Consider the following 27889-nt stretch of genomic DNA (forward strand, 5'->3'; position numbering starts at 1 on the left):
TCACAGTTCCAGGATGTAGCGCCAGTTAAGGCTCCAAGCAGAAGAAGCAGAGCAGACAGGATAACAGTGAAGGAAGACAACGAGGCACATGAAGAAGAAGATGACGAGGATGAAGAAGAGGAGGAAGATGAAGAAGAGGAGGAGGAGGCTCAGCAAGAAGAAGGCTCTTCATCTGGTGAGAGAGAGGTGCTAAAAGAAACAAAAGAATGCAAAAAGGAAGAAAGTTGGGATGGAAAAGACACAAAGGAGCTAAAAGAGAACCCTTTGGAAGCGGTTATTAAGCAAGAGGACGCTGTGGAAAATGTGAGCCCACTTTCAAGAATACATTGAATGAAATGACATGACAACACTTCAACCATTTTTCCTTTTTTCAGCTGAGTGAGAACAAAGCTGAGCTCAGAGAACGGATAAAGAAAGCATCTGATGTGCCAGTCCACATATCAGCAGGCGGAGAGAACATTCAAGGCCTGGAGGAGTCTGAAGAACTAGACCAAAAAACCTTTAGCGTGGTGCGTTCAAACATCCCAGCTTGCTGCCAATCGCAGTGCAGCGGCATTTACTCCATTTTAGTCCATGTCCACACAACACATGTTTCATTTATTCCATCTTAGTCCATGTCTACACCAACACATTTTATTCTATGACCACATCAAAACATATTTCTGTAATCCACTTTAGTCCATGTCTACGCAAACACATATTTATTTTTTTTTGTCTATGTCCACATCAACACACTGATGTGGACATAGAATATTTCCAAATGGTACAAAAAGATAAGAAAGACTCTTCCACCTGGAGATGCTCATGTTCTTGAAACTGTACAGTCACAAATGCACATGTTGACGTTATTATCGGCGTAAAAGTTACCTTATGTAATTGTATTAATATATGGATTTTTTTGTATGAGGTGGACATTGCTTACCTGCACAAGGGAACTTTGTTCTTAACAGAAGTGGTCTTTGACTTCAATTGTACTGTTTGTCATTGTTTGGCAGATCTTTAATTTATATCTATTAACTGCTAGATTTTTTAAATCCTGTTTTTGTTTTCAAAACAAATTTTGAATCCATTTTAGTCCATGCACAAATTAACACATATTTCATTCCATTTTAATCCATGTCCAAACCAACACATTTCATTAATCCATTTTAGTCCATGTCCACACCAACACATACTTCATTTATTCCATTTTAGTTCATGTACAGTGAAAGTATTTACAGTGCATCACGTTTACCACACTTTATGTTACAGACTTATTCCAAAATGAAAAAAATGCATTTTTGTCCTCAAAATTATACACACAATACCCCATAATGACAATGTGGGGGGGGGGAATATTTTTTTGCCGATTTATTTTAAAAAAACAACTAAGAAATCACATGTACAAAAGGATTGACAGCCTTTGCCATGAAGCTCAAGTGCGCTCAGGTGCATCCTGTTTCAATTGAACATTGTTGAGATGTTCCTACAGCTTAATTGAATTTGAATTTAAATTTTTAAATACATTTTGTGTGTTGGGCATGATTTGGAAAGGCACAGACCTGTCGAAATATAAGGTGCCACACTTGACAGTGCACGGCAGAGCACAAACCAAGATGTAGAATACATTTTATGTAAACTGAGTGATCGGGGGAGAAAGGCCTTAGTCAGGGAGGTGGCTAAGAACTTGATGGTCACTCTGTCACAGCTACAGCATTCATCTGTGGAGAAAGCAGAACCTTCCACCAATCAGGCCTGTATAGTAGAGTGGCCAGACGGAAGCCATTTCTTAGTAAAAAGCACATGGCAGCCTTCATGGAGTTTGCCAAAATTGCACCTGAAAAACTCTGACCATGAGAAACAAAATTCTCTGGTCTGATTAGAAAAAGATTAAACTGTTTGGCGTTAATGCTAGGCGTCCTGTTTTGAGGAAACCAGGCATCGCTCATCACCAGGTCAATACCATCCCTACAGTAAAGCATGGTGGTGGCAGCATCATGCTATGGGGGTGTTTTTCAGTTTCAGGAATTAGGAGACTTGTCACGGTAAAGGGAAAAATTAATGCAACAATGTACAGACACATCCTGTGTGAAAACCGGTACCAGAGCGTTCTTAAACTCAGACTGACGGTTCATTTTTCAGCAGGACAACCCTAAGCACACAGCCAAGATATCAAAGAAATGGCTTAAGGACAACTCTAAATGAGCTTGAGAGGTGCTGCAAAGAGGAATGGGCAAAACTGCCCAAAGATAGATGTGCCAAGCTTGTGGCATCGTATTCAAAAATACTTGAGGCTATAGTTGCTGCCAAAGGTGCATCAACAAAGTATTGAATACTTATGTACATGTGATTTCTTATTTTTTTTATTTTTGATGAATTTGCAAAAAGCTTTACAAACCTTTTTCATGTAATCATCATGAAGGATTGTGTGTAGAGTTTTGAGAACAAAAATGAATATATTCCATTGTGGAATAAAGATGTAACATAAGAAAATGTGGGAATGCGAATACTTTCCGGGTGCACTGTGCACAGCAACACATATTTAATTCCATTTTAGTCCATGTCCACACCAACACATATTTCATCAATACATTTTAGTCCCTGACAACAGTCCAAACGAGCTGGAAAAAAATGCTGAACTGCTACCATGTTGTGTTTTGATGTGTAGTGTAAAGAGAGAATGCGACCTGTCAAGGCAGCACTCAAGCAGTTGGACCGACCAGAAAAGGGACTGTCAGAGCGTGAGCAGCTGGAACATACCCGGCAATGTCTCATCAAGATTGGAGACCATATCACTGAGTGTCTCAAGGAGTATTCCAACCCTGAACTCATTAAACAGTGGAGAAAGTAAGTTTTGTCTTATTACTACATCATTTATACACCAAAGACAATGTTCACATGCCTGGCTACAGGTGGGGAGTAACGATTAATGTAGTAGAAAGTAGATTTTTTTTTTTGGCATAGAATATTCGGTTCATTACACAAGTGTAATGATTTTCCACACAGTACACATTAACTGAGGGACAGGAAGTGTTTATTGCGTCATGACCACAAGGTCAACAAAAACAGGGCGGTCTTTAGCTTACAGGAATCATGGCTAACAATAGTGCCAAGGAGAAGGCAGAGCTTGAAAACATTTTGTCATTTAAGTCTCCTGTTTGGAAACACTTGGCCTTTCCGGTGAAATACGTAAACAAAGACAAGTGGATAAGATGAAAGCAGTTTGCTGCCATTGTTCAGTAGAAATGGAGAACAGGACTACTAACTGGAACTATTAATACTGTACTAAAACCAATAATATTTCACCACAAAAAAAAAAAAAAACAGTCTTTAAACTTACTGTTGCACTTTTGTACATTTTTGTACTTTACTGAGAACCTGGTAAAACTATTTTTATTTCATAATTATTTACTTTTATATCATTTGTATGCGATAATTGTATTTATTGAAGAGTTACCTGCTCGCATGCGGTAGTTTTTTATGTTTTATTTTATCGCTTCAGTTTAATATTTTACATTTTGATACCTTACTGTACCCAAAATAAACTCAAGTGTCCTTAAAACCAAGCAGGTGCTAAATGTTGACATAAACCACAATAATAACATACCTTAATACCGGGATAATATTGTACCGTGAGATTTTTAAACCGTTACATCCCTACTTTACACCCCTAGCTTTAAATACGGTGACGTTTGCGTAAGCGTTACATTCCTAGCTTGGGTTCCACAAATTGGTTCTGGGATTAATATGGTTTGGAGAATGACACTGGTCAATTGTTGACAAATACAGCTTAATTTAAATTTCAAAAACAGTGTGATCATGCATTCCTCAGAATACACCTTCGGATAAAACACAGTTTGTATGTGTGCATCTAAAGTGTAAATGTAGAGTTGTGGTTTGTGAGGCAAACTTGATTGATTGATAGTGAGCTATGTCAGTGAGTGATTTGTTGTAATATTTGTTTTCACAGAAACCTGTGGATATTTGTTTCTAAATTCACTGAGTTCGATGCCAGGAAGTTGCATAAACTGTACAAGCACGCCATCAAGAAGAGACAAGAAAACGCTCAAGTATGTGCCCTGCAGTGTTCCTCTGTCCAACAAAAGATGAATATCGATGATGATGTTTTCCAACAGGCTGCAGAGCAGAACACTAGAACAGTGGGCTTTAAACACGCAGGTACGTCTGTTCATAATGAATGCAACAATAATAAACATAAGGTGCGTGGTTAATGTGGAGTCATCAAGGTTGTGCTCCATCCACAGATATTGATCGGCTGAGGGACAGCTGTCACCAGGACGACAGCAGCAGGGACAGTTACAGCTCAGACAGACACCAGCCCACAGCTCGCCATCATGACACCAGCAGGGACAGACACAGCTCAGAGGCTCCCAGGAAGACTGCGGGTGATTCAAGGAAAAGGTCCTACTCCTCATTCAGTAATGGCAAAGACCACCGAGACCACTACAGACCTGACAGTAGGGACAGACAAGACAGGTGAGGGTGCCAACATTAAATTGTTTAATGTACTAGAGCTGCACAATTTTGAGAAAAATCCTAATTGCGATTTTTCTCTCAAGTTGCGATCCGATTTGCGATTTTTATATTTTATACATAAAACGGCAAAATTAACAAGGTAAGAATGACATGTTACTTTTAGACTGCCAACTTATTCTTGGCTCATGGTGCCACACATTAGAACATTTTGCTATAATTTACTTAAAATATTTGGCTTTATGTGGACTCAAATCTTTTGTCTACATCATGGTCTTAAACTGAAGAAATATTCAATAAAAACTATAGTGTTTATATTGTAATGTAATCATAATATATAATAACGCAAGTAACTATTTACCGTATTTTTTGGACTATAAGTCGCAGTTTTTTTCATAGTTTGGCCAGGGGTGCGACTTATACTCAGGAGCGACTTATGTGTGAAATTATTAACACATTACCGTAAAATATCAAATAATATTATTTAGCTCATTCACGTAAGAGACTAGACGTATAAGATTTCATGGGATTTAGCGATTAGGAGAGACAGATTGTTTGGTAAACGTATAGCATGTTCTATATGTTATAGTTATTTGAATGACTCTTACCATAATATGTTACGTTAACATACCAGGCACGTTCTCAGTTGGTTATTTATGCGTCATATAACGTACACTTATTCAGCCTGTTGTTCACTATTCTTTATTTATTTTAAATTGCCTTTCAAATGTCTATTCTTGGTGTTGGGTTTTATCAAATAAATTTCCCCAAAAAATGCGACTTATACTCCAGTGCGATTATATATGTTTTTTTCCTTCTTTATTATGCATTTTCGACCGGTGCGACTTATACTCCGAAATATACGGTACAAGGATATAATAAACGTATTCCTCATTACTGTTTACCATTGTACTGTAATTGGAAGGTAAATAACTATCAAATAAATACACAAACAAATATTAAATGGACTCATTTTTGTAACCTTAATAAATATTGAACATCTTAACCTCTTCAGGCCCAAGCTGTTTGTTTACATGCATTTTTTATTTCTCTTTGCTATTTGGGCTTATTGGACCCTAATTAGAATAAAAACTAAAAATCATGTTTTGATATGATGTACTTAGTCCATAAGTACACAAACGTGTACTTCATGTGTAGTGACATGCTAATTTTTTTTTTTTTTTTTTTTTTTTTTTTCCAAATTCGATTGTATGTTATACTCTTCTGAAACCAACAGATAGCAGTATAAGTGTCCACATAAGCGGCATAAGACCCCAATTCAGTAGTGTACACAATTTTGGAAATAAGAGCTAAAAGGTGCTGTACACGCATGTGGCCACTAAGCCCTTTTAGAGGAGTAAATTTGTTTTTCCTAGTTGGAAAAATTAGGTCGGACATTGTCTTTTTGTTTATTGCTATCACATGGTCACGGCGACATTTTCGCTCGTGTTGATGGGCTCATATTGCCCATTCTATTTGTAGCTGACATATTCCCACAACAGGACTTTTGGCTTTATAATCCTTTGTTTATCCTCCAAATTTGTGTTACTTTGCGGCACTTCTCGCTGGCGAGTCGTGAGGCTCTCTGTACTCTGTATGTGTTAGCGGCGGCACTCCGCTCTAGTCTGCGCCAAGATAAAGATTGTGAATGACTAAGAAGAGGGGTTACTCTAATCAGTTAATTCCACTGTTATAAAAACGCGCTCAGGTACTGATAGCGATGCACAAAGTCAGACATCTTTCTTCCTTTTTGAAGCAAGAGACAAATTAACGCGGGGCTCTACAATTCTGATTAGGGATTATGGCTGTCACTCAAACGCCGATCATTCGTGTGCAAAGACGCAGTCGCCAGCGGAAATGGATATTTCATCACAACATCCGGTTTTGTTTTTTATTAAAGACGACCGAATTTTCTGAATTGCTTGTCAATCGTGCGCAAATAATAGGCCATATGTAGTATATGAATATATATTTTGATTCCGAAGAAATAGTGATTGTTGAAAGACCAGAATTGACGCTGTGGCGCATTCGCTTACATGTGAGTTGAAAAACAAATCTCCCGTAGATCCACACTGATGTCAGTGTCTCCTCTACTTAACAGCCATAATAAATTACTACCCTCCCAAATATATTGCCCTATATACGTCCATACATTATATTACTTTAGTTTACTTTCACGTAAAAAAATCCACACATTTTTAAGGTGTTGCGTCTTTTATTTTATGTTCTAGTAGTAACGACTTCCTCCCAGTCAACTTGCTTTGTTTTTACTTTATCGAAGTGCTCATGCAAGTGGCGTCGAGGCCACATTGGGGCCTGTGTGCGTTTTCACTGCAGTCTGATAAAAATCACAACAGTCAGCTGGAAAAAATCTGATCTCTAAAAAATCTGATTCGGGCCACTTTGGCCTGCAGTGTAAACGTAGTCTGAGAGACAAGAACACGCGTCCTTTTTTTTTTACGATTTTAAAGATGATCTGAAACGTTTGAAAGATGCAGCTAATGGAAGTCACAGTTGTAGCCTTCGAAGCCCTCTAAAACTATTTCAAAACCCTCCAGCAACGTTTTATATACACAGTGAAAGTCTCTATATAATGCAGTAACAGACACGTTCATAACAATATGTATTATGTTCAATATTTATCGGATTTTAAGAATTTCAATCATTTTCGGGACTGATTTTTTTCTGTGCATTGATTTCTGTTTCCATAGCAGCGCATGTCTGACTTCTGGCAACATGTGTGTTCCTACTTCCGGAATCAAACACAAGTGTTTTCTAATCATGGCAGACTTGGTGACAGACAACAAAGACGACTATTTTTGGACAAATTATTTACAACCTTATACCTTTTAAAGCTAAAATATACTGCTGAAGAGTATAAATCAATTAATCAATGTTTACTTATATAGCCCTAAATCACAAGTGTCTCATAGCCATAGCACACATAAGCATGTGTGTAAGAGGGAAACATCAAAGGACATTAAAAGAGCAGAACTGATGCAACCAGTCACTTCTAAACACAGCCACAGAAGTAAAACAACAACAAAAAATTAAAAAACATACACTGTGGTGGCCTCTGCGGTGTTCCACGCCATTGTCTGCTGGGGTGGGGGGAGCATGGCCAGAGACAGGAGCAGACCCAACAAAGCAACCAAGAGAGCCAACTCCACCCTCGGCCGCCCACCAACTCTCGGCAAGTGTCCAGTCCGTACGGATGAGCGAGGATACGTCCAAGGAGACTGAGGTGTCCGATACCGGCTCATTCAGTCAAGACACTGTGAAGCTTGTCCGTCCCGGCGCTCAGCTCAGCCCTGTCTCTTCATCCGCATCCCCTCCAGTCTCTCCAAACGGATTCTGGTGTGGCAGAGACCCAGCAGCTGGTCTCCATGGCCAAAAGGTTCCCGGGAGGCAGATCCAGAAGTTCACAAAAAAGCACCGCAGAAATCTATTTAAATCTAATCAGAAAATGATCTTTTGCCGTAGTTAGCTTTTACGGCTAATACCGAAGCACATCAATGTGTTAGCACAATAGAAAAATAGTTCCTCAGTGTTCGCTCTTAAAATAACAATGTTGCAACTGCTTGGTTATTATACGGGTTATGGAACGTAAATGAAATATTGACGGTTTTTGAATGCATTTTAAAGTGATTTAGTGGTAGAATTGATTGCTCACATTAATTGCATTGCTAGCCATTGAGAACGAGACGTTTTTTTATATGTTAGAAAGGGGATAAAAACAACTTTTGTCATCTTGTCTCTCATAATGATTGTGAAGGATAGGCAAAATTTTAAAAAAAAGTCAGTTTCCCTTTTAAAATTGCCGTTTTTGGCCCGCGGCCCATTGGCACATTTTCACTCTGGGCATGTACTGTATATAATGCGTTAGAAAACTTACATTAGCAATGGCTTCTGCACTAATAGAAAGCTACCCATTGTAACATTCAAAGTAATGGAAGTCACTCTTTTAAAGTAAAATGATTTAACATATTAATTCTCCATGTTTATGTGGAGATTCTTAACATGTAGCACCAAATCTGTTTTTGCGGTCAAATGTTATCAGTAGCGGACCACCACGCAGAAAAGAATGTATGGCACACATCATCGTTGTGTTGCTAATTGTGTGTTTGTGTGTTGCAGGCATTACAGTGACGGCAAGCAAAGGAAGCTGGAGGAAGTGCGCTCCAGCAGAGACCAACGGCCAGACTTAAAGGACTTTCTCCACTCGGACCAGCGCTCGTCCTACCGCTACCACTCGGACTGGCAGACGGAGCAGAGGGCGTCGGCCAGCGGGCCGCGCTCTCCCCGAGACCAGCGCTCACCTTATGACTATTCTTCGGATCACAAGAGCACGCCAGAGCAGATCTGGAGCAGCCGCAAAACATAACGGCCGCTGGCGTCTGCCGCTGGCAGCCTTGAACTCTCCAACACAGCCGATGCCTTACAGGACGCTGTATAAGCACTCATTCTGGACAGCCTGGGAGACAAACGCTACGCAGCGTGGACAAAGAATCAGAGCCTATTTTTGTATTTAAGAAAGCTGCATGCAGCAAACTTTTTGTTATTTTTATATGAAAACGTTCTCTTTTTTTTTTTTTTTTTTACCTCTGGTCACAACAGACCCCGAGCACTGCCTCATATTCCATCAAACCATGACACTGGATGTTTGCTCACGTGGATCATACAATGTGATTTTTACCTTATTTAAGTGTTAAGGGGTAGAAGCGTCACTTGTCATGACCGTCATGTTCAGAGCTGACCTTCAATCCAGTCTGGGCTCAGGCTGACCACCTGAAGTACCTCATTTTCACCATTTCTCATTCCTTTGCTTCCCCCATCACCACCTGATCATTATTATTTAAGAATGACGCATAGTATGTGTAAAAAAATGACTGCATTTGATATGTTTCTTGTATTTCCCTTGGATGACAACTTTGTAAATGGATGTAAAATAGTAAATGGGTGGTCCTTTTCCTCAGGCTTTTTTAGATTGATTAAGATTCTACTTTTCTCCATCAACTCAGGCTTTTGTTGTTCTTTTCTGTACGATAGTTCTTTCATGACGATGCTTTCAGAATGTGACTTTTTGCTAAAGGGAAACTTCTTACTATTTTTGCTTTTAGTGCTTATGCTTGAAAGTCGGTCAAGCTGCAAGAACTGACTTATAAAATCAGTCTAAAAAGTCCTGCTAGAACTTTGACTTGTGTTTTCCTCGGATGTTTTGAGTGTAGGCAATAATGATAATTATGTCAATCTTCTATGCAGCCAAGTATATTTGTGGTGAAGCACCCACCTGAATGAAGTCACTGTTACGGTTCACACTGTTGTGTTGTACATACCTTTCCTATATATTTCACAAGAGTGCATGGATTTTTATCAGCTGTTTTTATATAGTTGTTAATGAAGCCATTAAAATCAATCACTGTACTCACTTGGAACAAATATTTCCATGTGTTTCAATGTCTGTTACTTGCAAATCAGTTTTTATTGGCAACTCCAAAAATATACAACTAAACAACAAGCAAAGAGTTGTTAAATAAGGAAACACACTTTCAAGGTTAGTACTGTACTAATATCCATTTTATTCTAAGGGCATTCAATTGATCACAACTGGACTGTCCAGTTTGTCTTAGAAGATCTTTCACCTCTCATCCGAGCAACCTTTGTCAGTTCATGCTCACAGACTTAATTGGTCAGATCTAGTGACTAATTAGATCTGACCAAGCTAAGTCTATGATCGATTTAACCTGACCTGACATCCATCCATTTCCTAATGCTTTTATGGATTGCGGAAGCAACAGTTTCAATACGAAAAGGCCAGACTTCTGGGGCCGTACTTATCAAGCTTCTTGGAATTACTCCTAAGAAGTCTGCTAAGAGTTGACTTAAGAGTAAATATCCTTTCTTCGCTGAAAGCTGCACTTAAAAGTTAGTTATCAAGCGTCTTACTCACACTTTCAGCGAAGTGTAGGACTGAATCTTAAGTGTCACACTCAGAGCTGAATTACAACATTACTATGTGCCGTAAACGGAATTTTAGGTGACGTCATTTCTGTGTCCATAGAAATGACCAATCACGGAAGGGAATCCCTTGTCTAAGAATAAAGAAATATCTTAGAAATATTTAAGTGGACAATGGGAGTGTATATTTTGACAATAAACTACAAAATAATACAAAACAAACAAACAATATTGGCAATGAATCAAAAATAAATGTTTCCTTTTTGTTGCACCTTTCCTGCTTCCTGCTCCCAGACCGTAACAAAGAGGCAGGGGAGACACTTCTCCAGGATGTATGCTCGGGGCAACACCCTTCACTTTACCCGGCAGTGGGTCTCCACAGCGGACGACTTTAGAGTGAATGATGAGTCCGGCGATTAGTTGCAAATCTTGCTTTATTGATTGCTTGCACACAGCCAATCCAACACAAAACAAACTAGTCCCCGCTCGCACTCACAATACCGCTCCCTCTCTTCTCTCGCCCACACACACACTGACGTCACTCACCTCACATGCTGTAACCTAGTGTATGTGTGTGCCACACACATACGCTACTCTCATAACATTTTCTTTCCAATTCATTAATTAGGCAACTAATTTGAAACTGGTGTGGGTGGCTCTATATATACTAGTCCACTGCAGCCACATGCAGAAATCAACAAGGAATCGAAAATTATTAAATCTGTGACAAAAATAATACCTGCTCTGTCTAAACGATACCGTTTGATCAGCTGCTTGTCATCAAACAAAGATGAACGTTCGCGCACGTCTCTCGCCTCAGTACCATCCCCTGCTGGCAACTCCTACCACTTAAGACACCTTTGAAGGTCTCTTAAATATCGTGGAGAGTAGGAGTGATTCTTAGACTTAAAAACGTTGATAAAAAGCTTTTATTCTTAAGTTTGAGAGTAGGACTAAATTTCGCAAATTTTCAGGACTTAAGTGTAAAATGGCACTCTAAGAAGCTTGATAAGTACGGCCCCTGGTTTCTGGCCATCTCTTCCAGTTTCAACACTTGGTTTTCCCAGGCCAGCTGCAAGACATACTTCTGAGTTAAAGACAGAGATCCTCGCCCTCTGTCCTGAAATACTTAAACTCTCCTACCTGTAGAAAAGCTTGCTCCCAACCCAAAGGTTGCAAACTCAGTCTTATCCCAGATGCTTTATAGTGTGAAGTTTACACTGAGCTGTGACCTGACCCAGTAAACACTAAAGGTCACAGATTGATGAGGCCATCATGACTGCATCAGCTGCAAATAGCAGAGACCATACCTCTAAACTGGACTCATGCTCTGCTTGTTGTGCTGTTGGTGCCACACAAACACATACTTCTTGAGGACCTGCACATGGGACACTGTTATGCTCTTTCAAGTCCACAAAACATGGCTCATTTCAACACTAACAGACTATTAGTAATCTAACTAGGGAGTAGCAGAAATAAAATATGTAGAACTAAAAATTAAAAGCTGATGAGCGGAACTGTATTTTTTTAAGACCAGTGAAAGAAATTACTAATAGTCTAGAACAGGGGTAGGGAACCTGTGGCTCTTTCGATGAATGCATCTGGCTCTCAGATAAATCTTAGCTGAAATTGCCTAACAAGTAATGAATAATTCCGCTGGTAATCAATCACAGTGTTAAAAATAACGTTCAAAATATAAAACATTCTAATGCATTTTAATCCATCCGTTTTCTAACGCACCTGTTCAAGAAGTTGCATTAATGGTATTTATGCATTAAGAAGTATTTTATAATCGGTTAGCTTCAGAATAACAATGTTATTAAAAAGAATAAGAGACTTATTATACTCTAAAAATGTTGGTCTTACTTAAAAATGCACGCATTTAGTTGTATTCAGTGTTAAAAAATATATGGCTCTCGGAAATACATTTTAAAATATTTGGCTTTCATGGCTCTCTCAGCCAAAAAGGTTCCAGACCTCTGGTCTAGTAAAACAGTTCTCAGGAAATCTTTGGCATTAAACAAACAAATCTCCCTAATAGCTAGTGAAGGTGGGAGGTGAGGGGAGCAGTGAGCAGCAGCGGTGGCCACGCTCGGGAATCATTTTGGTGATTTAACCCTAATTACAACCCTTTGATGCTGAGTGCCAAGCAGGGAGGTAATGGGTCCCATTTTTATTGTCTTTGGTATGACTCGGCCGGGGATTGAACTCACGACCTACCGATGTCAGGGCGGACACTCTAACCCCAGGTCCACTAAGCAGGTTTTATTGGGTATGAGAACAGTAATGACGAATAACTATATGCTAATCAGTATTTTGCTTATTATTTTCATAGCCCAAGTCCATTTTCCAAGTGGAAAATGGGTACCAGCTAAACCGTTAATTTGACACCTCAACCTGTTTGCATCTTATGTAAATTGGGTTTTGGGCAACTTCTACTCAGTGTTGAGACATGTCAACCAAGACAATTCTACAACGTTAACGGCCTTAAAGAATTCAGAGTGGAAGTCGTTCACATCCGAAGCCTTGAATTTGTTTTCACTACCTCAGCCACAGTGATGGACATGTCCACTTTTGTAACCTAAGAGTCTTCCACAGAAGGCATGTCGGTGAGGTTAAGACCTTCAAACCCCAGATTATATTGGTGTGGAGAGGTCTTTCGGATGGCTTTTGAAACTTTTTTGAAGCCAGCAGACTGAAAATTGTGCTCCATATTCTCACCGAACTCCTTCCACATCGAGGTTTTTTTATAACCACTACCAAGCCACGTTCGGCTTGGCCTGCAACCCATCAGCTGCTTCAGGAGTTAAACAAGTCATTCACGCTCTGTAAGACTCCTTCTTCAGCTTGACGGCCTCCCTAACCTCTGTTATCTACCTTCAAGTTAGGGGATTTCCGCCATGACAAGTACGACTACCTTGGAACCACAGCTATGGAGGGAAATAATACGGCCCACTCGGACTCTTTATCCTCAGCCCACCACGGAATGCAGACAAAGCTTTCAATGTATTGTATTGAAGACTCAGCGAACAGGAGACTCTACTAACTCAACTAATCCAATTCATCAGTAGGTGGTGATCAGTTGAGTCCTAAAGGCCTACTGAAACCCACTACTACCGACCACGCAGTCTGATAGTTTATACATCAATGATGAAATCTTAACATTGCAACACATGCCAATACGGCCGGGTTAGTTACTAAAGTGTAATTTTAAATTTTATGCGAAATATCCTGCTGAAAACGTTCGGTATGATGACGCCTGCGCGTGACGTCACGGATTGTAGCGGACATTTTGGGACAGCATTGTGGCCAGCTATTAAGTCGTCTGTTTTCATCGCAAAATTCCACAGTATTCTGGACATCTGTGTTGGTGAATCTTTTGCAATTTGTTCAATGAACAATGGAGACAGCAAAGAAGAAAGCTGTAGGTGGGAAGTGGTGTATTTCGGCCCGCTGCAGCAACACAAACGCAGCCGATGTTTCATTGTTTACATTCCCGAAAGAAGACAGTCAAGCTTTACCATTGGCCTGTGGAGAATTGGTACAACAGAGACTCTTACCAGGAGGACTTTGAGTTGGATACGCAGACGCGGTACCGTGAGTACCCAGCTGCGGCTTCCAAACATTTGATCGCTTGCCCGTACGTGCGTGCCGCTATGTGCATGTCACGTACGTAACTTTGGGGAAATATATGTGCTGTATGAACTTTGCGGAGGTGAGCGGTACTTTGGGCTGTGGGATTGAGTGTGTTGTGCGGGTGTTTGATTTGTATTGGCGGGTTATATGGACGGGAGGGGGAGGTGTTTGTTATGCGGGATTAATTTGTGGCATATTAAATATAAGCCTGGTTGTGTTGTGGCTAATAGAGTATATATATGTCTTGTGTTTATTTACTGTTTTAGTCATTCCCAGCTGAATATCAGGTCCCACCCGCCTCTCACAGCATCTTCCCTATCTGATTCGCTCCCACTGCCCTCTAGTCCTTCACTCTCACTTTCCTCATCCACGAATCTTTCATCCTCGCTCAAATTAATGGGGAAATCGTCGCTTTCTCGGTCCGAATCGCTCTCGCTGCTGGTGGCCATGATTGTAAACAATGTGCAGATGTGAGGAGCTCCACAACCGGTGCACGCGCATATCGTCTGCTACTTCCGTTACAGGCAAGGCTTTTTTATCAGCGACCAAAAGTTGCGAACTTTATCGTCGATGTTCTCTACTAAATCCTTTCAGCAAAAATATGGCAATATCACGAAATGATCAAGTATGACACACAGAATGGATCTGCTATCCCCGTTTAAATAAGAAAATCGCATTTCAGTAGGCCTTAAGCCCCTCTCTTTACCCGTGGGTGCAAAACATGCGGATGCAGGTCTGATGATACGACTACAAAGTCGATCATAGATCTGCACCTTAGGGTTTCCTGGTGCCAAATACTTATTTTCTAATTGTATCGTCGGTGTAAGCTTCATTCCTCTCTCTCTGCATATGCACTGCAGCAAATAGACAAAACATAAGTGAACAAAAGTCTGCACCCCGTGGAGTCACAGGCACTGCATCATCCTTAGACCTCCCGGCCATGTTCCAGGTTTCTCTGCAACTGCCATTGTTGTACATTTGATGGTCGGGTGATGAGCCAAGGAGACGCCAAGAGGAATCGTCCAACAAAAAGCTTTATTTTGTTTCAGCGAGCCTCGGACTAGAGCTGCAGCTTTAGGAGAAGAAGTGTGCCAAATCTTTTTATTTTGCTGTCCTGTAGGAACACCGTGTTTAAATACCATTTCTTGTAGACCCTCTCTCCTTGTGGGTCTAATCTTGATGCCGGACAGTCTGGCCTGTCTATCTTCCTTACCATTATTCCTATGATTAGTTTAAGTCGGGTGAACTCCGGCCCCTATCCTCTGTCCTTATCTGTGGACCTTCTACCAGGTTGTGGGGGGAGATGTAGCCAGCGCCTCTGTCCATGGTGCTGAGGACGAGCACCATCGGGCAGGGGCGGGGCATGTGCTGACGGCGAGACACAGCTGGCAGGTGATTAGATTTCACAGGTGATACGTGTTAATCTAATCATCTGTTGTCTTTAACAATGAGCGGCCGGGTGCAGGAGGGGGAGGAGAAACTTGGAGACAAACATCTGAAAAGATTGTTGTATTGTTGCAAGAGCATTAAAAACTTGGTTAAAACGGCACGCCTGGCTCCTGCGACGTGTAATAGTGGCACGACTAGGAAGCAACTTCCACACAGGTGTTGCTAATGCAGGGGTGGGCAATTAATTTTTTACCGGGGGCCGCATGAGCACTGCTGGAGGGCCACATCGACAATATTTCAATTAAATTTTGCTCAATATTATTTTTGATATATACCGTAAGATAAATAATAATAATAATAATAATAATAATTAATAATAATGGTAATACTTCAACATAGTGTGTGTAACAGCATTCCATGACTAATATAAATCAATTAACATTAATAATAAATGACAGTAAAATAAGCACACGTATGACTGAGGAGTCATAGTGTAACTTTGTGTGGTGTTTGAGTTGTCCGACTTTTTGTGTGGCCATAAACGCACCAGTGGTTTAGTGCTATGCGTGTTGGTGACAGATGACATGTTGGTTTTGGCCTGGTTTGTACGGCAGAAAATGACTAGTTTTTCGAGATAGAAGTGTTTTACTTATGTTTTTGGTGTGGTTATGGTCGAATATAAACAGTTTTGCTCAATAAAGTGATCGATATAATTCCTGGCCTCGAAGCATCTCGATAGACGTTACAATAATTGAACGGTGTTCAATTGAACGGTGTTGACGAACACCGTTAGGTCCGCTTGTTGTCACTGTCACTCAAAGCTGCATTGCAAAATTACATAGAATAAATATGTTTATTTTGTTTAGAATTCAGATGGGATTTGATTTGGTGCGCGGCATATATTTGCTGCGCGCAGCAGACGCTTGAGCAGTGCGCAATTGCGCAGGCACGCACTTTAGAGGGAACGTTGCTTGGCAGTCCATGTCTTGTTGGAAACACGCCATTCTTCATCAACTTTTCTCTTTTTAGCGTCTCGGGTGTAAACCGTGCATCACTTGTCGCTGCATGTGCACCTTCACTCGCAGGTTACACACGGACACACGCCCATAAATAATACTTTTCAAAATAAAAGCAGCACAGTTGTATTGCGCGCACGACATAGATGTTTTTTCAACTTTATTTTGTAATTAATGATTGCAGCTGTTCACATTCACTCACAACGGAAGTAATACAAATAACGATTTTCAAAACAAAAGCAGCACCGTTGTATTGCACACTCGACATAGATACTTTTTAAAATTTATTTTGTAATTTATAATTGGCCTCACGCGGGCCGGACAGGGACGCACAAAGGGCCGGATGCGGCCCGCGGGCCGCAGAATGCCCAGGTCTGTGCTAATGTCTTTAATCTTCCTCCTAAACCTGACACCTACATTATTATGGGATTCCCAATCTCCTGTGGACACTCTGCAGTGCCGGTGATGGGCCTTTGCACTTTGACCTTAGTAGAAGAATACTTTAAAAAAATGATGTGGCCAAATACAAACACATGCTATTTCCAATCATATAAGATAATTGTACATGATATAATTAACCACACCAGCACCTTGCCTATTTTACCTTCAACTCCTACTGCTATTCAGAACCATCATGTCACCCACAGATAACACAATGTTCCGCACCCTGCCAGGCATACTATCATTCGGGCTCCGTGCACAATTCCTTCATTGCTGTATTTCGCAGCGTATAACTTCAAACGCAATGGCAGGCTAAAACGGGGGGGTTGTTGACACTGATGAAACGTAATCTGATGCACTTGTGTCTTTATTGCGTCATCTCATAAGAATAAGAAACAGTCACTTACTGTCAGGCATATGACTTACCGTTGATCCAAATTACAACAAGGCTAACATTCATGAAGATGACAAAATTAACAAATTTGCCGAAATGCCGCAATGTGAGAGATGTAATAAACATGAATTATGTGATGACGGGCAGCAAAAAGTTTCATCCTCAAGTTGACCCCGCCACCATTATCTAGGCCAGTGGTCCCTAACCACCGGTCCGTGACGCATTTGCTACCGGGCCACAGAGAAACAATAATTAATTTACAAACCCCGTTTCCATATGAGTTGGGAAATTGTGTTAGATGTAAATATAAACGGAATACAATGATTTGCAAATAATTTTCAACCCATATTCAATTGAATGCACTACAAAGACAAGATATTTGATGTTCAAACTCATAAACTTAATTTTTTTTGGCAAATAATAATTAACTTAGAATTTCATGGCTACAACACGTGCCAAAGTAGTTGGGAAAGGGCATGTTCACCACTGTGTTACATGGCCTTTCCTTTTAACAACACTCAGTAAACATTTGGGAACTGAGGAGACACATTTTTTAAGCTTCTCAGGTGGAATTCTTTCCCATTCTTGCTTGATGTACAGCTTAAGTGGTTCCACAGTCCAGGGGTCTCCGTTGTGGTATTTTAGGCTTCATAATGCGCCACACATTTTCAATGGGAGACAGGTCTGGACTACAGGCAGGCCAGTCTAGTACCCGCACTCTTTTACTATGAAGCCACGTTGATGTAACACGTGGCTTGGCGTTGTCTTCATGAAATAAGCAGGGGCGTCCATGAAAAAGACGTTGCTTGGATGTCAAAATACGTTGCTCCAAAACCTGTATGTACCTTTCAGCATTAATGGCGCCTTCACAGATGTGTAAGTTACCCATGTCCTGGGCACTAATACACCCCCATACCATCACAGATGCTGGCTTTTCAACTTTGCGCCTATAACAATCCGGATGGTTCTTTTCCTCTTTGTTCCTTAGGACACGACGTCCACAGTTTCCAAAAACAATTTGAAATGTGGACTCGTCAGACCACAGAACACTTTTCCACTTTGTATCAGTCCATCTTAGATGAGCTCAAGCCCAGCGAAGCCGACGCCGTTTCTGGGTGTTGTTGATAAACTTTTTTCGCCTTGCATAGGAGAGTTTTAACTTGCACTTACAGATGTAGCGACCAACTGTAGTTACTGACAGTGGGTTTCTGAAGTGTTCCTGAGCCCATGTGGTGATATCCTTTACACACTGATGTCGCTTGATGATGCAGTACAGCCTGAGGGATCGAAGGTCACGGGCTTAGCTGCTTACTTGCAGTGATTTCTCCAGATTCTCTGAACCCTTTGATGATATTACGGACCGTAGATGGTGAAATCCCTAAATTCCTTGCAATAGCTGGTTGAGAAAGGTTTTTCTTAAACTGTTCAACAATTTGCTCACGCATTTGTTGACAAAGTGGTGACCCTCGCCCCATCCTTGTTTGTGAATGACTGAGCATTTCATGGAATCTACTTTTATACCCAATCATGGCACCCACCTGTTCCCAATTTGCCTGTTCACTTGCGGGATGTTCCAAATAAGTGTATGATGAGCATTCCTCAACTTTATCAGTATTTATTGCCACCTTTCCCAACTTCTTTGTCACGTGTTGCTGGCATCAAATTGTAAAGTTAATGATTATTTGCAAAAAAAAAATATTTCTCAGTTTGAACATCAAATATGTTGTCTTTGTAGCATATTCAACTGAATATGGGTTGAAAGTGATTTGCAAATCATTGTATTCCGTTTATATTTACATCTAACACAATTTCCAACTCATATGGAAACGGGGTTTGTATAAACTACCGCATTTTCTCCGACTTAACTTTCGCCTGGCCCACTAAACACACCAATAAGCTTGTTAATAGATGTCAATTACAACTCCTTTGTTGTAGTACATGGGACAATGCACATTAATGGACATATAAAAAGTTGATTGTAGCCAAAGGCAAATTGTTCATGCAAATTTTTTTGCTGATTTTTTCTGCCACACAAAGAAAGCCAGTCCGTGAAAATAATGCATACATTAAACTGGTCCGTGGTGGAAAAAAGGTTGGGTGAACCCTGATCTAGGCCACACACCAATGCAGATGAATGCGCTTACTAAAGTTAAGACACCACGCCCACATTACAACCTACAATCAACCAGTACAGTGCTCAGGTGGTCATTCAAATGCATACACCACATCAGGGAATACCAAACAAGTATGGCTACTACAAAACCCAAAACTAGTGAAGTTGGCACGTAAATAAAAACAGAATACAATGATTTACAAATACTTTTCAACCTATATTCAATTGAATAGACTGCAAAGACAAGATATTTAACGTTCGAACTGGTAAACTTTGTTAATTTTTGCAAATAGTAGCTCATTTGGAATTTGATGCCTGCAACATGTTTCAAAAAAGCTGGCACAAGTGGCAAAAAAGACTGAGAAAGTTGAGGAATGCTCATCAAACACTTATTTGGAACATCCGACAGATGAACAGGCAAATTGGGAACAGGTGGGTGCCATGATTGGGTATAAAAGCAGCTTCCATGAAATGCTCAGTCATTACCAAACAAGGATGGGGCGAGGGTCACCACTTTGTCAACAAATGCTTGAGCAAATTATCGAACAGTTTAAGAACAACATTTCTCAACCAGCTATTGCAAGGAATTTAGGGATTTCACCATCTACGGTCCGTAATATCAAAAGGTTCAGAGAGTCTGGAGAAATCACTGCAAGGCCGAAAACCAACATTGGATGCTTGTGACCCTTCGATCCCTCAGGCGCTACTGCATCAAAAACCGACATCAGTGTGTAAAGGATATCACCACATGGGCTAAGGAACACTTCAGAAAACTACTGACTAGACTGCAAAGACTGCCGGCTTCGTTGGGCCTGAGCTCATCTAAAATGGACTGATGCAAAGTGGAAAAGTGTTCTGTGGTCTGACGAGTCCCCATTTCAAATTGTTTTTGGAAACTGTGGACGTCGTGTCCTCCGGAACAAAGAGGAAAAGACACATCCAGGTTGTTAAAGGCGCAAAGTTCAAAAGCCAGCATCTGTGATGGTATGGGGGTGTATTAGTGCCCAAGGCATGGGTAACTTACACATCTGTGAAGGCACCATTAATGCTGAAAGGTACATACAGGTTTTGGAGCAACGTATTTTGACATCCAAGCAACGTCTTTTTCATGAAGACAATGCCAAGCCACGTGTTACAACAGCGTGGCTTCATAGTAAAAGAGTGCGGGTACTAGACTGGCCTGCCTGTAGTCCAGACCTGTCCCCCATTGAAAATGTGTGGCGCAATATGAAGCATAAAATATGACAACGGAGACCCCGGACTGTTGAACATTTTAAGCTGTACGACAAGCAAGAATGGGAAATAATTCCACCTGAAAAGCTCCAAAAATGTGTCTCCTCAGTTCCCAAACGTTTACTGAGTGTTGTTAAAAGGAAAGGCCATGTAACACAGTGGTAAAAATGCCCCTGTGCCAACTTTTTTGCAATGTGTTGCTGCCATTAAATTCTAAGTTAATGATTATTTGCAAAAAAAAAAAAAAAATTCTCAACTCGAACATTAAATATCTTGTCCTTGCACAATTTGAACCCTCAATTGTATTCTGTTTTTACTTACCATTTACATAACTTGCCAACTTCCCTGGTTTGGGGTTTTGTACACTGTATGTGGTATACTCATATATTTTTCATTCACATCGGCACGCTTTCCTGTATTTTTGTATTTTTGCGTGATTTATGGAAAATAAATAATTTTCCTACCTACACGCTGCCTCTGGAGTTCCGTTTGCATCTTGGGGAAACGATCGGCGCATTATCATGCGACCAATGCGTAACAGTGACTTTTGATTGACCTATAAAATAATCTTTAAAAACTCTGAAACAAAAACAGCACATTCAACCATTTCAACTGCACAAACCAGCACAAACACAGCACAAACAAATAAGACTATTTCAACAGAGTTTTGCGAGGGACGGGGGGCCAACTTCACACAGGTTATAGGGCAGATCTGGGCAAATTAAGGCCCTGGGTCCCCATGCAACCCGTTATACTGCCCATTGGGGCGGTATAGCTCGGGTTGGTAGAGCGGCCGTGCCAGCAACTTGAGGGTTCCAGGTTCGATCCCCACTTCCGCCATCCTAGTCACTGCCGTTGTGTCCTTGGGCAAGACACTTTACCCAGTGCCACCCACACTGGTTTAAATGTATCTTAGATATTGGGTTTCACTATGTAAAGCGCTTTGAGTAACTAGAGAAAAAGCGCTATGTAAATATAATTCACTTCACTTTACTTAAACTTTTCAATCTGGCCCATCAGACATTCCCCCAATTTTTTTTAGATCTTTAACCCTGTAAGACCCAAATATACAAAAACTTAAAAAAAAAAAAAAATTAACCTTTCAGATGTTGTTGTAGGAGCCATTTATGCAGAAATTGAAGAGTTAAAAAAAATAAAAATAAATGTTTATGTATGTTTTTAGAGAAATGTTGTAATATTGCAACATTGGGCTTTGATGGGAGCAGAATTTCTGTATTTGTGCTCCCGCGACAACTAAGGCTTCATTTGCAGGGTTGATTACTTACTTAGCCCCATAACGGTATATACCATTAATAATAATCACACATTAGTTATATTTTTATGAAGTCATTTATTACAAATATAAAAAACTATTTTCCCCCCTCTTTTTTTCTTTTCATGACATTTGTCATGAAGACTTTCATTGGTGGTGAAAGTCCTAAAAACAGTCCCTGTCGTCTGTAAAACGCCTGTAGAATGTATACTATCCATGTATAGAGAAAATACTTCAGGCAGTGATGTCGTGGAGGAATACAACCTGTTTGAGCCCACTGTAACAAGCCAACTATTTGACTACCACATTCACCCAGTGTTGTATAATTGCAACAATTATATAACAAGCTCTAAATTAAATTTGATGCATCTGTTCCACAATAACTACATATGTACATGCTCTAGACATTGTAATAACAACCAAAAAAAATATAAAGGACATTTTAATTACTTGAATCTGATTAATCCAGTCCAATGAAACAAATAGATTTTGTTCGAAGGAAACCTTGAGAGGTTGTGTGAGTTCATGGCCAGAAGGTGTGACTTATAAACAAATGTACGATCCAATAGCCTTGTGAGACTGAACAATAGGACCCAATGACTATGTAAATGTGGTAAAAAATATATATAACAGATTGTTTTTTACGATGGTTAAAGGTAACGTTGTAATTTTACAACAAGGGGTATTACAGGGTTAAGATGGAAACTGTAGCTGCCATTATGATGTGCAGTGATGTTTTCAAATGAGCATAAGTCTTGAACTATACAAAGTATTTCAATGGTTGGAATCTGCGCTTTTGCATGATATACGGGGCGGTATAGCTCGGTTGGTAGAGCGGCCGTGCCAGCAACTTGAGGGTTGCAGGTTCGATCCCCGCTTCCGCCATCCTAGTCACTGCCGTTGTGTCCTTGGGCAAGACACTTTACCCACCTGCTCCCAGTGCCACCCACACTGGTTTGAATGTAACTTAGATATTGGGTTTCACTATGTAAAGCGCTTTGAGTCACTTGAGAAAAAGCGCTATATAAATGTAATTCACTTCACTTCACTTCACTTATACTAGTTACTATGGTAATCTAAGTCAAAGCAGCTCAGACGAGGCACCAAGCAGTGTGGGTGGGGAGTGTTTCCACAGAGTGTTTCCAGAGCGGCCAGCCTGAAATGCGGGTGTCAGGGACAGACGCGGGAGCAGCAGATTTTTACAACAAAGTTCTAAAGCTTAGTGATATATCAGATTGTAGGCGGGTTTAATTTTACCCTTCGGGTTCATATTTTTCTGTGTTTGTTGTATTTTTGTTGTGTTTCGCTTGATTGTAAAATATGTCGATCGAGAGGGGGTGTGACGTTCATATATTATCAATATTCAGTGTTTTATCGTTAATAGTTAATATTGTAAATCCCACTTTCTTTATTTTCATGTTCATTTTGGGTGTCTCATTCAGTAAAACAATTTAAAATTCCAATCTGTTTTTTAAGGCGGTCTGTCATAACGTTTTTAGCATTCAATCAGATATTATTGTGAGGGTTTGTATTAGTGTTCCTAAAAATAGGACCCAAGCACAGTTTACACACACATATATATATATATATATATATATATATATATATATATATATATATATATATATATATATATATATATATATATATATATATATATATATATATAGTTATATATATATATATATATAACTATATATATATATATATATATATATATATATATATATATATATAGTTATATATATATATATATATATATATATATATATATATATAACTATATATATATATATATATATATATAGTTATATATATATATATATATAACTATATATATATATATATATAACTATATATATATATATAGTTATATATATATATATATATATATATATATATATATATATATATATATATATATATATATATATATATATATATATATATATATATATATATATATATATATATATATATATATGTCTTAATTGGATTATCAAAAAAAATAGTGCTCGATACCGTGGTAGAGCGTAATATGTATGTGTGGGGGAAAAAAAAATAGTCTTGTGATTTTTTCCCACACATACATATATATATATATATATATATATATATATATATATATATATATATATATATATATATATATATATATATATATATATATATATATATATATATATATATATATATATATATATATATATATATATATATATATATATGTATACATAAATAGATGGATAGATAGATATACCGGCCCCCAAACACATTTTTTTCTCTAAATTTTGCCCCCCCCGAGTCAAAATAGTTGCCCATGTCTGTTATAGGGACTGCCTGTATATTTGTTATTGTTGACAAAAGAAGAAACCTGAAACTGTTTCTTTTACTACTTATACTCTTTTGTATTGTTTCAATATAAATATTTGATATTATATTTCATAATTTAGATAATTGATAACTAAATACATACTTTCACAAGTAATTAATGAATTCAATTTATTATTTTTTTTAAACATTTATTTAATGATGAATGAATACTTTTTTGTGAATTTTTTTTTTTTTTTTTTAACATACAATGAATGTACAGTATTCGACCTAATATTTATTTGACCCACCAAAAATCTTCCTAACACTAACATAACCTCCAAGCCAGCAGGGGGCAATAATATACCTCACAGTCACCACCGCCATTATTACGAAGAAGAAGTAGAGGACGAGGAAGAAGTGAAGGAAAAGGCAAAAGGAGAAGAAATTAAATGTCAGGTGATGTTTTAGTAGCGTTGTAAATGTTTATACTGTGTACGAAACACAGTGTTAAATGAATATGGATTAAGATGTATATAGTAGCGAGTTAGCTAAGTTGACTGCGTTCTTAGTGTTGACGGTCAAATGTGTAGAGACTATTAATAAAACTACAATTGAAGCTAATGCATCTCGTCAATTATTCCCGCTAATGTATGAGTTAAACTTCGTCTATAAAGCATATTTCTAAAATAATCAGAGTGGACACTAGAATGTGAAATGACAAACTCCACAAGTATAATGTGTTTTCTTGTCGTTTTTAGGTGGTGTGTTGGCTAATGGAACTTTGACGTTCATTTGGAAAATTACTGCAGTAGAACTCTATTAAAAACAGGTAAGACGACACACATGTAATACAATCTAATTTAAGAATGGTGTATTTCTTATTGTAACCCTTTGAAGTAAGGCTGGGCGATATGACCCTCTATTAATATGTCGATATTTTTAGGCCATGTCACGATACACGATATATATCTTGATATTTTGCCTTAGCCTTGAATGAACACTTGATGCATATAATCACAGCAGTATGATGATTGTATGTGTCTACATTAAAACATTCTTGTTCATACTGCATTAATATATGCTCATTTTAAACTTTCATGTAAAGAGGGAAACCACAATTAAGTCAATTTACCAAAACTGTATTTATTAAACAGTTATTAAGCAGTGGCACAAACATTCATGTCATTTCAAAACAGAAAGTGCAAGATTGTCAGATACACTTTAAAACAAGCTATGAGTGCACTTTTGTGCATGATGTCACCAAGATGACATATCAAAACAACACTAAATTAAAGTGCACTTTTTGTACAGAACGCCACGACAATATTTTAAAACAAATAAAGTGCACTTTTGTGCATGATGTCACACAAGATATTTCAATAAGTGTCAAATAAAAATTAGCTGCATAATAGGAAATCAAATAGTGTATGTCCTTCGCTATGTGGTAGGTTCCGGCGGACGTTATCTCCTTCTGTTGTTGACTATTTGTTTCATACGGTGTTGATGTGGAAATGGTGGCTTGGGCATTTTGTTGGTGTGGCACCGAACGGAGATGTTGACATGTGGAGTTTCAAGCACTCTTCATTCTCTAGCGGGTGACTTTTCAAATGATGCTACTTATTAGCAGTAATGTTACTTTTTGTAGCAATGCTTTTACCGCACACTTGACAAATTACGGTTGTCTGTTCGACATCTTCCCGCTTGAAGCCAAACCACCGCCAGACGATGGACCCCCTGCTGTTTTTCTTGGGAATTAATTCTTCCTTTATTTGTTACCAGATTTGCACCTTTTCTCTCTCGTATTACCACTCGCACCGCACCGTTAGCACCACACCTAACATTACCCATGCCGCTACCTCTCTGCTCTGCGAGGGCGTATACGCATGTGGCGTATGTAAGAAGGTGCGCTTGTTTTATCTCTCTGTGAGAAGGAGAGACAAGAAAGAGAGTGAGAAACGCCTGTAGTGTAATGCCCGCAGCTAAAAGCAACTGCGTGAGAACGTATACTCGAATATCACGATATAGTAATTTTCTATATCGCACCCGCGATGTATCGAGTAAATCGATATATCGCCCAGGCCTAATTCTATGTGTACATTAAAACATTCTTATTCATACTGCATTAATATATGCTCATTTTAAACTTTCATGCAAGGAGGGAAATCACAACTAAGTAAATTGACCAAAACTGTATTTATTTAACAGTTATTAAGCAGTGGCACAAACATCCATGTCATTTCAAAACAGAAAGTGCAAGATTGTCAGATACATTTTAAAATAAGCTATGAGTGCACTTTTGTGCATGATGACACTAAGATGACATATCAAAACAACACTAAATTAAAGTGCACTTTTTCTACAGAACGCCACTACAATAGTTTAAAACAAATAAAGTGCACTTTTGTGCATGATGTCACACAAGATATTTAAAAAACTGTCAATTAAAAATTAGCTGCATAATAGGAAATCAAATTGTCTATGTCCTTAGCCAATTTTAATTATGCAAATGATTAATCACCTGTGATTAATTATGATTAATCAAAATTTCAAAATGTGTATCATTTTGGCTCTCTTACAAAGAGAGATTGATCTATATTCAGAGGAATATAACACGAAGGTGTCTAGATGTTTATTACCAAAGACAAAGCTGTCTACATCAGAAAGTAAACTGATGTCACATAAACCGGACATGAAGCAAAGTGAACATTTATTTATTCATCAACAAAAAACTTTCTAAACTTTTAGAAATTAAAATGGAAAAAAATAAACATTTATACACTCAAATAAAAATATGGCTCTTAAGTAGGGTTGGGTGATATATTGAATATACTCGATATATCGCAGGTTTGTCTCTGTACGATATAGAAAATGACTATGTCGTGATATTCGAGTATACGTTCTCACGCAGTTGCTTTTAGCTGCGGGCATTACACTACAGGCGTTTCTCACTCTTTCTTGTCTTTCCTTCTCACAGAGACATAAAAAACAAGCGCACCTTCTTAGATACGTCACATACTGTCGCGTCATACGCCCTCGCTGACAGAGGGGTAGCAGCATGGGTAAAATTAGCTCTGATGCTAGCGGAGTGGTGCGAGTGGTAATACGAGAGAAAGAAGGTGTGAATCTGGTAACAAATGAAGGAAGAATTAATTCCTAAGAAAAACAGCACGGTGTCCATCGTCTGGCGGTGGTTTGGCTTCAAGCGGGAAGATGTCGAACAAGTATGCGGCAAAAGCGTTGCTACAAAAAGTAGCATTACTGCTAATTTGTAGCATCATTTGAAAAGTTACCCGCTAGAGAATGAAGAGTGCTTGAAACTCTGCATGTCAACATCTCAGCCCGGTGCCATACCAACAAAATGCCGAAGCAACCATTTCCAGATCAACACCGTATGAAAAAAAACCTCTACAACAGAAGGAGATAACGTCCGCATTAACCTACTAGTAGGGGCCCTTAGGGAGATTTTAGGGTGTGTTCGTTCACTTTTGTCTAAAAGCGCCAAATTTGGCACAGGTGTAGCTCAGGGCATACTTAAATGATTTGGCTAGGGCGCCCGCGCCAGTGACCTTTGGGGTTTCCACCGTGGCTGATCCAATATGGCCACCACCTGAACACGCTTTTGCCTCTACATTTGAACCAGATGAGCTACA

At 39.1% G+C, this 27889-nt stretch overlaps 2 protein-coding genes across 6 annotated transcripts in view; both read left to right on the forward strand.

The window, feature by feature from the left end:
- chd1 (chromodomain helicase DNA binding protein 1) overlaps positions 1-9903 on the forward strand; it is a 52900-nt gene extending 42997 nt beyond the window's left edge. For all 3 annotated transcript variants that reach the window (XM_062031481.1, XM_062031482.1, XM_062031483.1), the window contains exons 30-36: positions 7-303; positions 375-509; positions 2648-2826; positions 3950-4049; positions 4116-4158; positions 4245-4476; positions 8611-9903. In XM_062031481.1, coding sequence (XP_061887465.1) covers positions 7-303; positions 375-509; positions 2648-2826; positions 3950-4049; positions 4116-4158; positions 4245-4476; positions 8611-8857 — 1233 coding nt within the window. In that variant the 3' untranslated portion in view covers positions 8858-9903. The remainder of the gene's footprint in view (positions 1-6; positions 304-374; positions 510-2647; positions 2827-3949; positions 4050-4115; positions 4159-4244; positions 4477-8610) is intronic.
- Positions 9904-24580: 14677 nt separating this feature from the next.
- ythdc2 (YTH domain containing 2) overlaps positions 24581-27889 on the forward strand; it is a 63606-nt gene continuing 60297 nt past the window's right edge. For 2 of the 3 annotated variants that reach the window (XM_062031486.1, XM_062031484.1), the window contains exons 1-2: positions 24581-24695; positions 24998-25068. The gene's annotated coding sequence lies outside the window, so the exon portion shown is untranslated. The remainder of the gene's footprint in view (positions 24696-24997; positions 25069-27889) is intronic. The other variant, XM_062031485.1, reaches the window with a different exon arrangement.

This window comes from Entelurus aequoreus, linkage group LG21 (genome assembly GCF_033978785.1).
Source record: "Entelurus aequoreus isolate RoL-2023_Sb linkage group LG21, RoL_Eaeq_v1.1, whole genome shotgun sequence".
Taxonomy (NCBI): Eukaryota; Metazoa; Chordata; class Actinopteri; order Syngnathiformes; family Syngnathidae; genus Entelurus; species Entelurus aequoreus.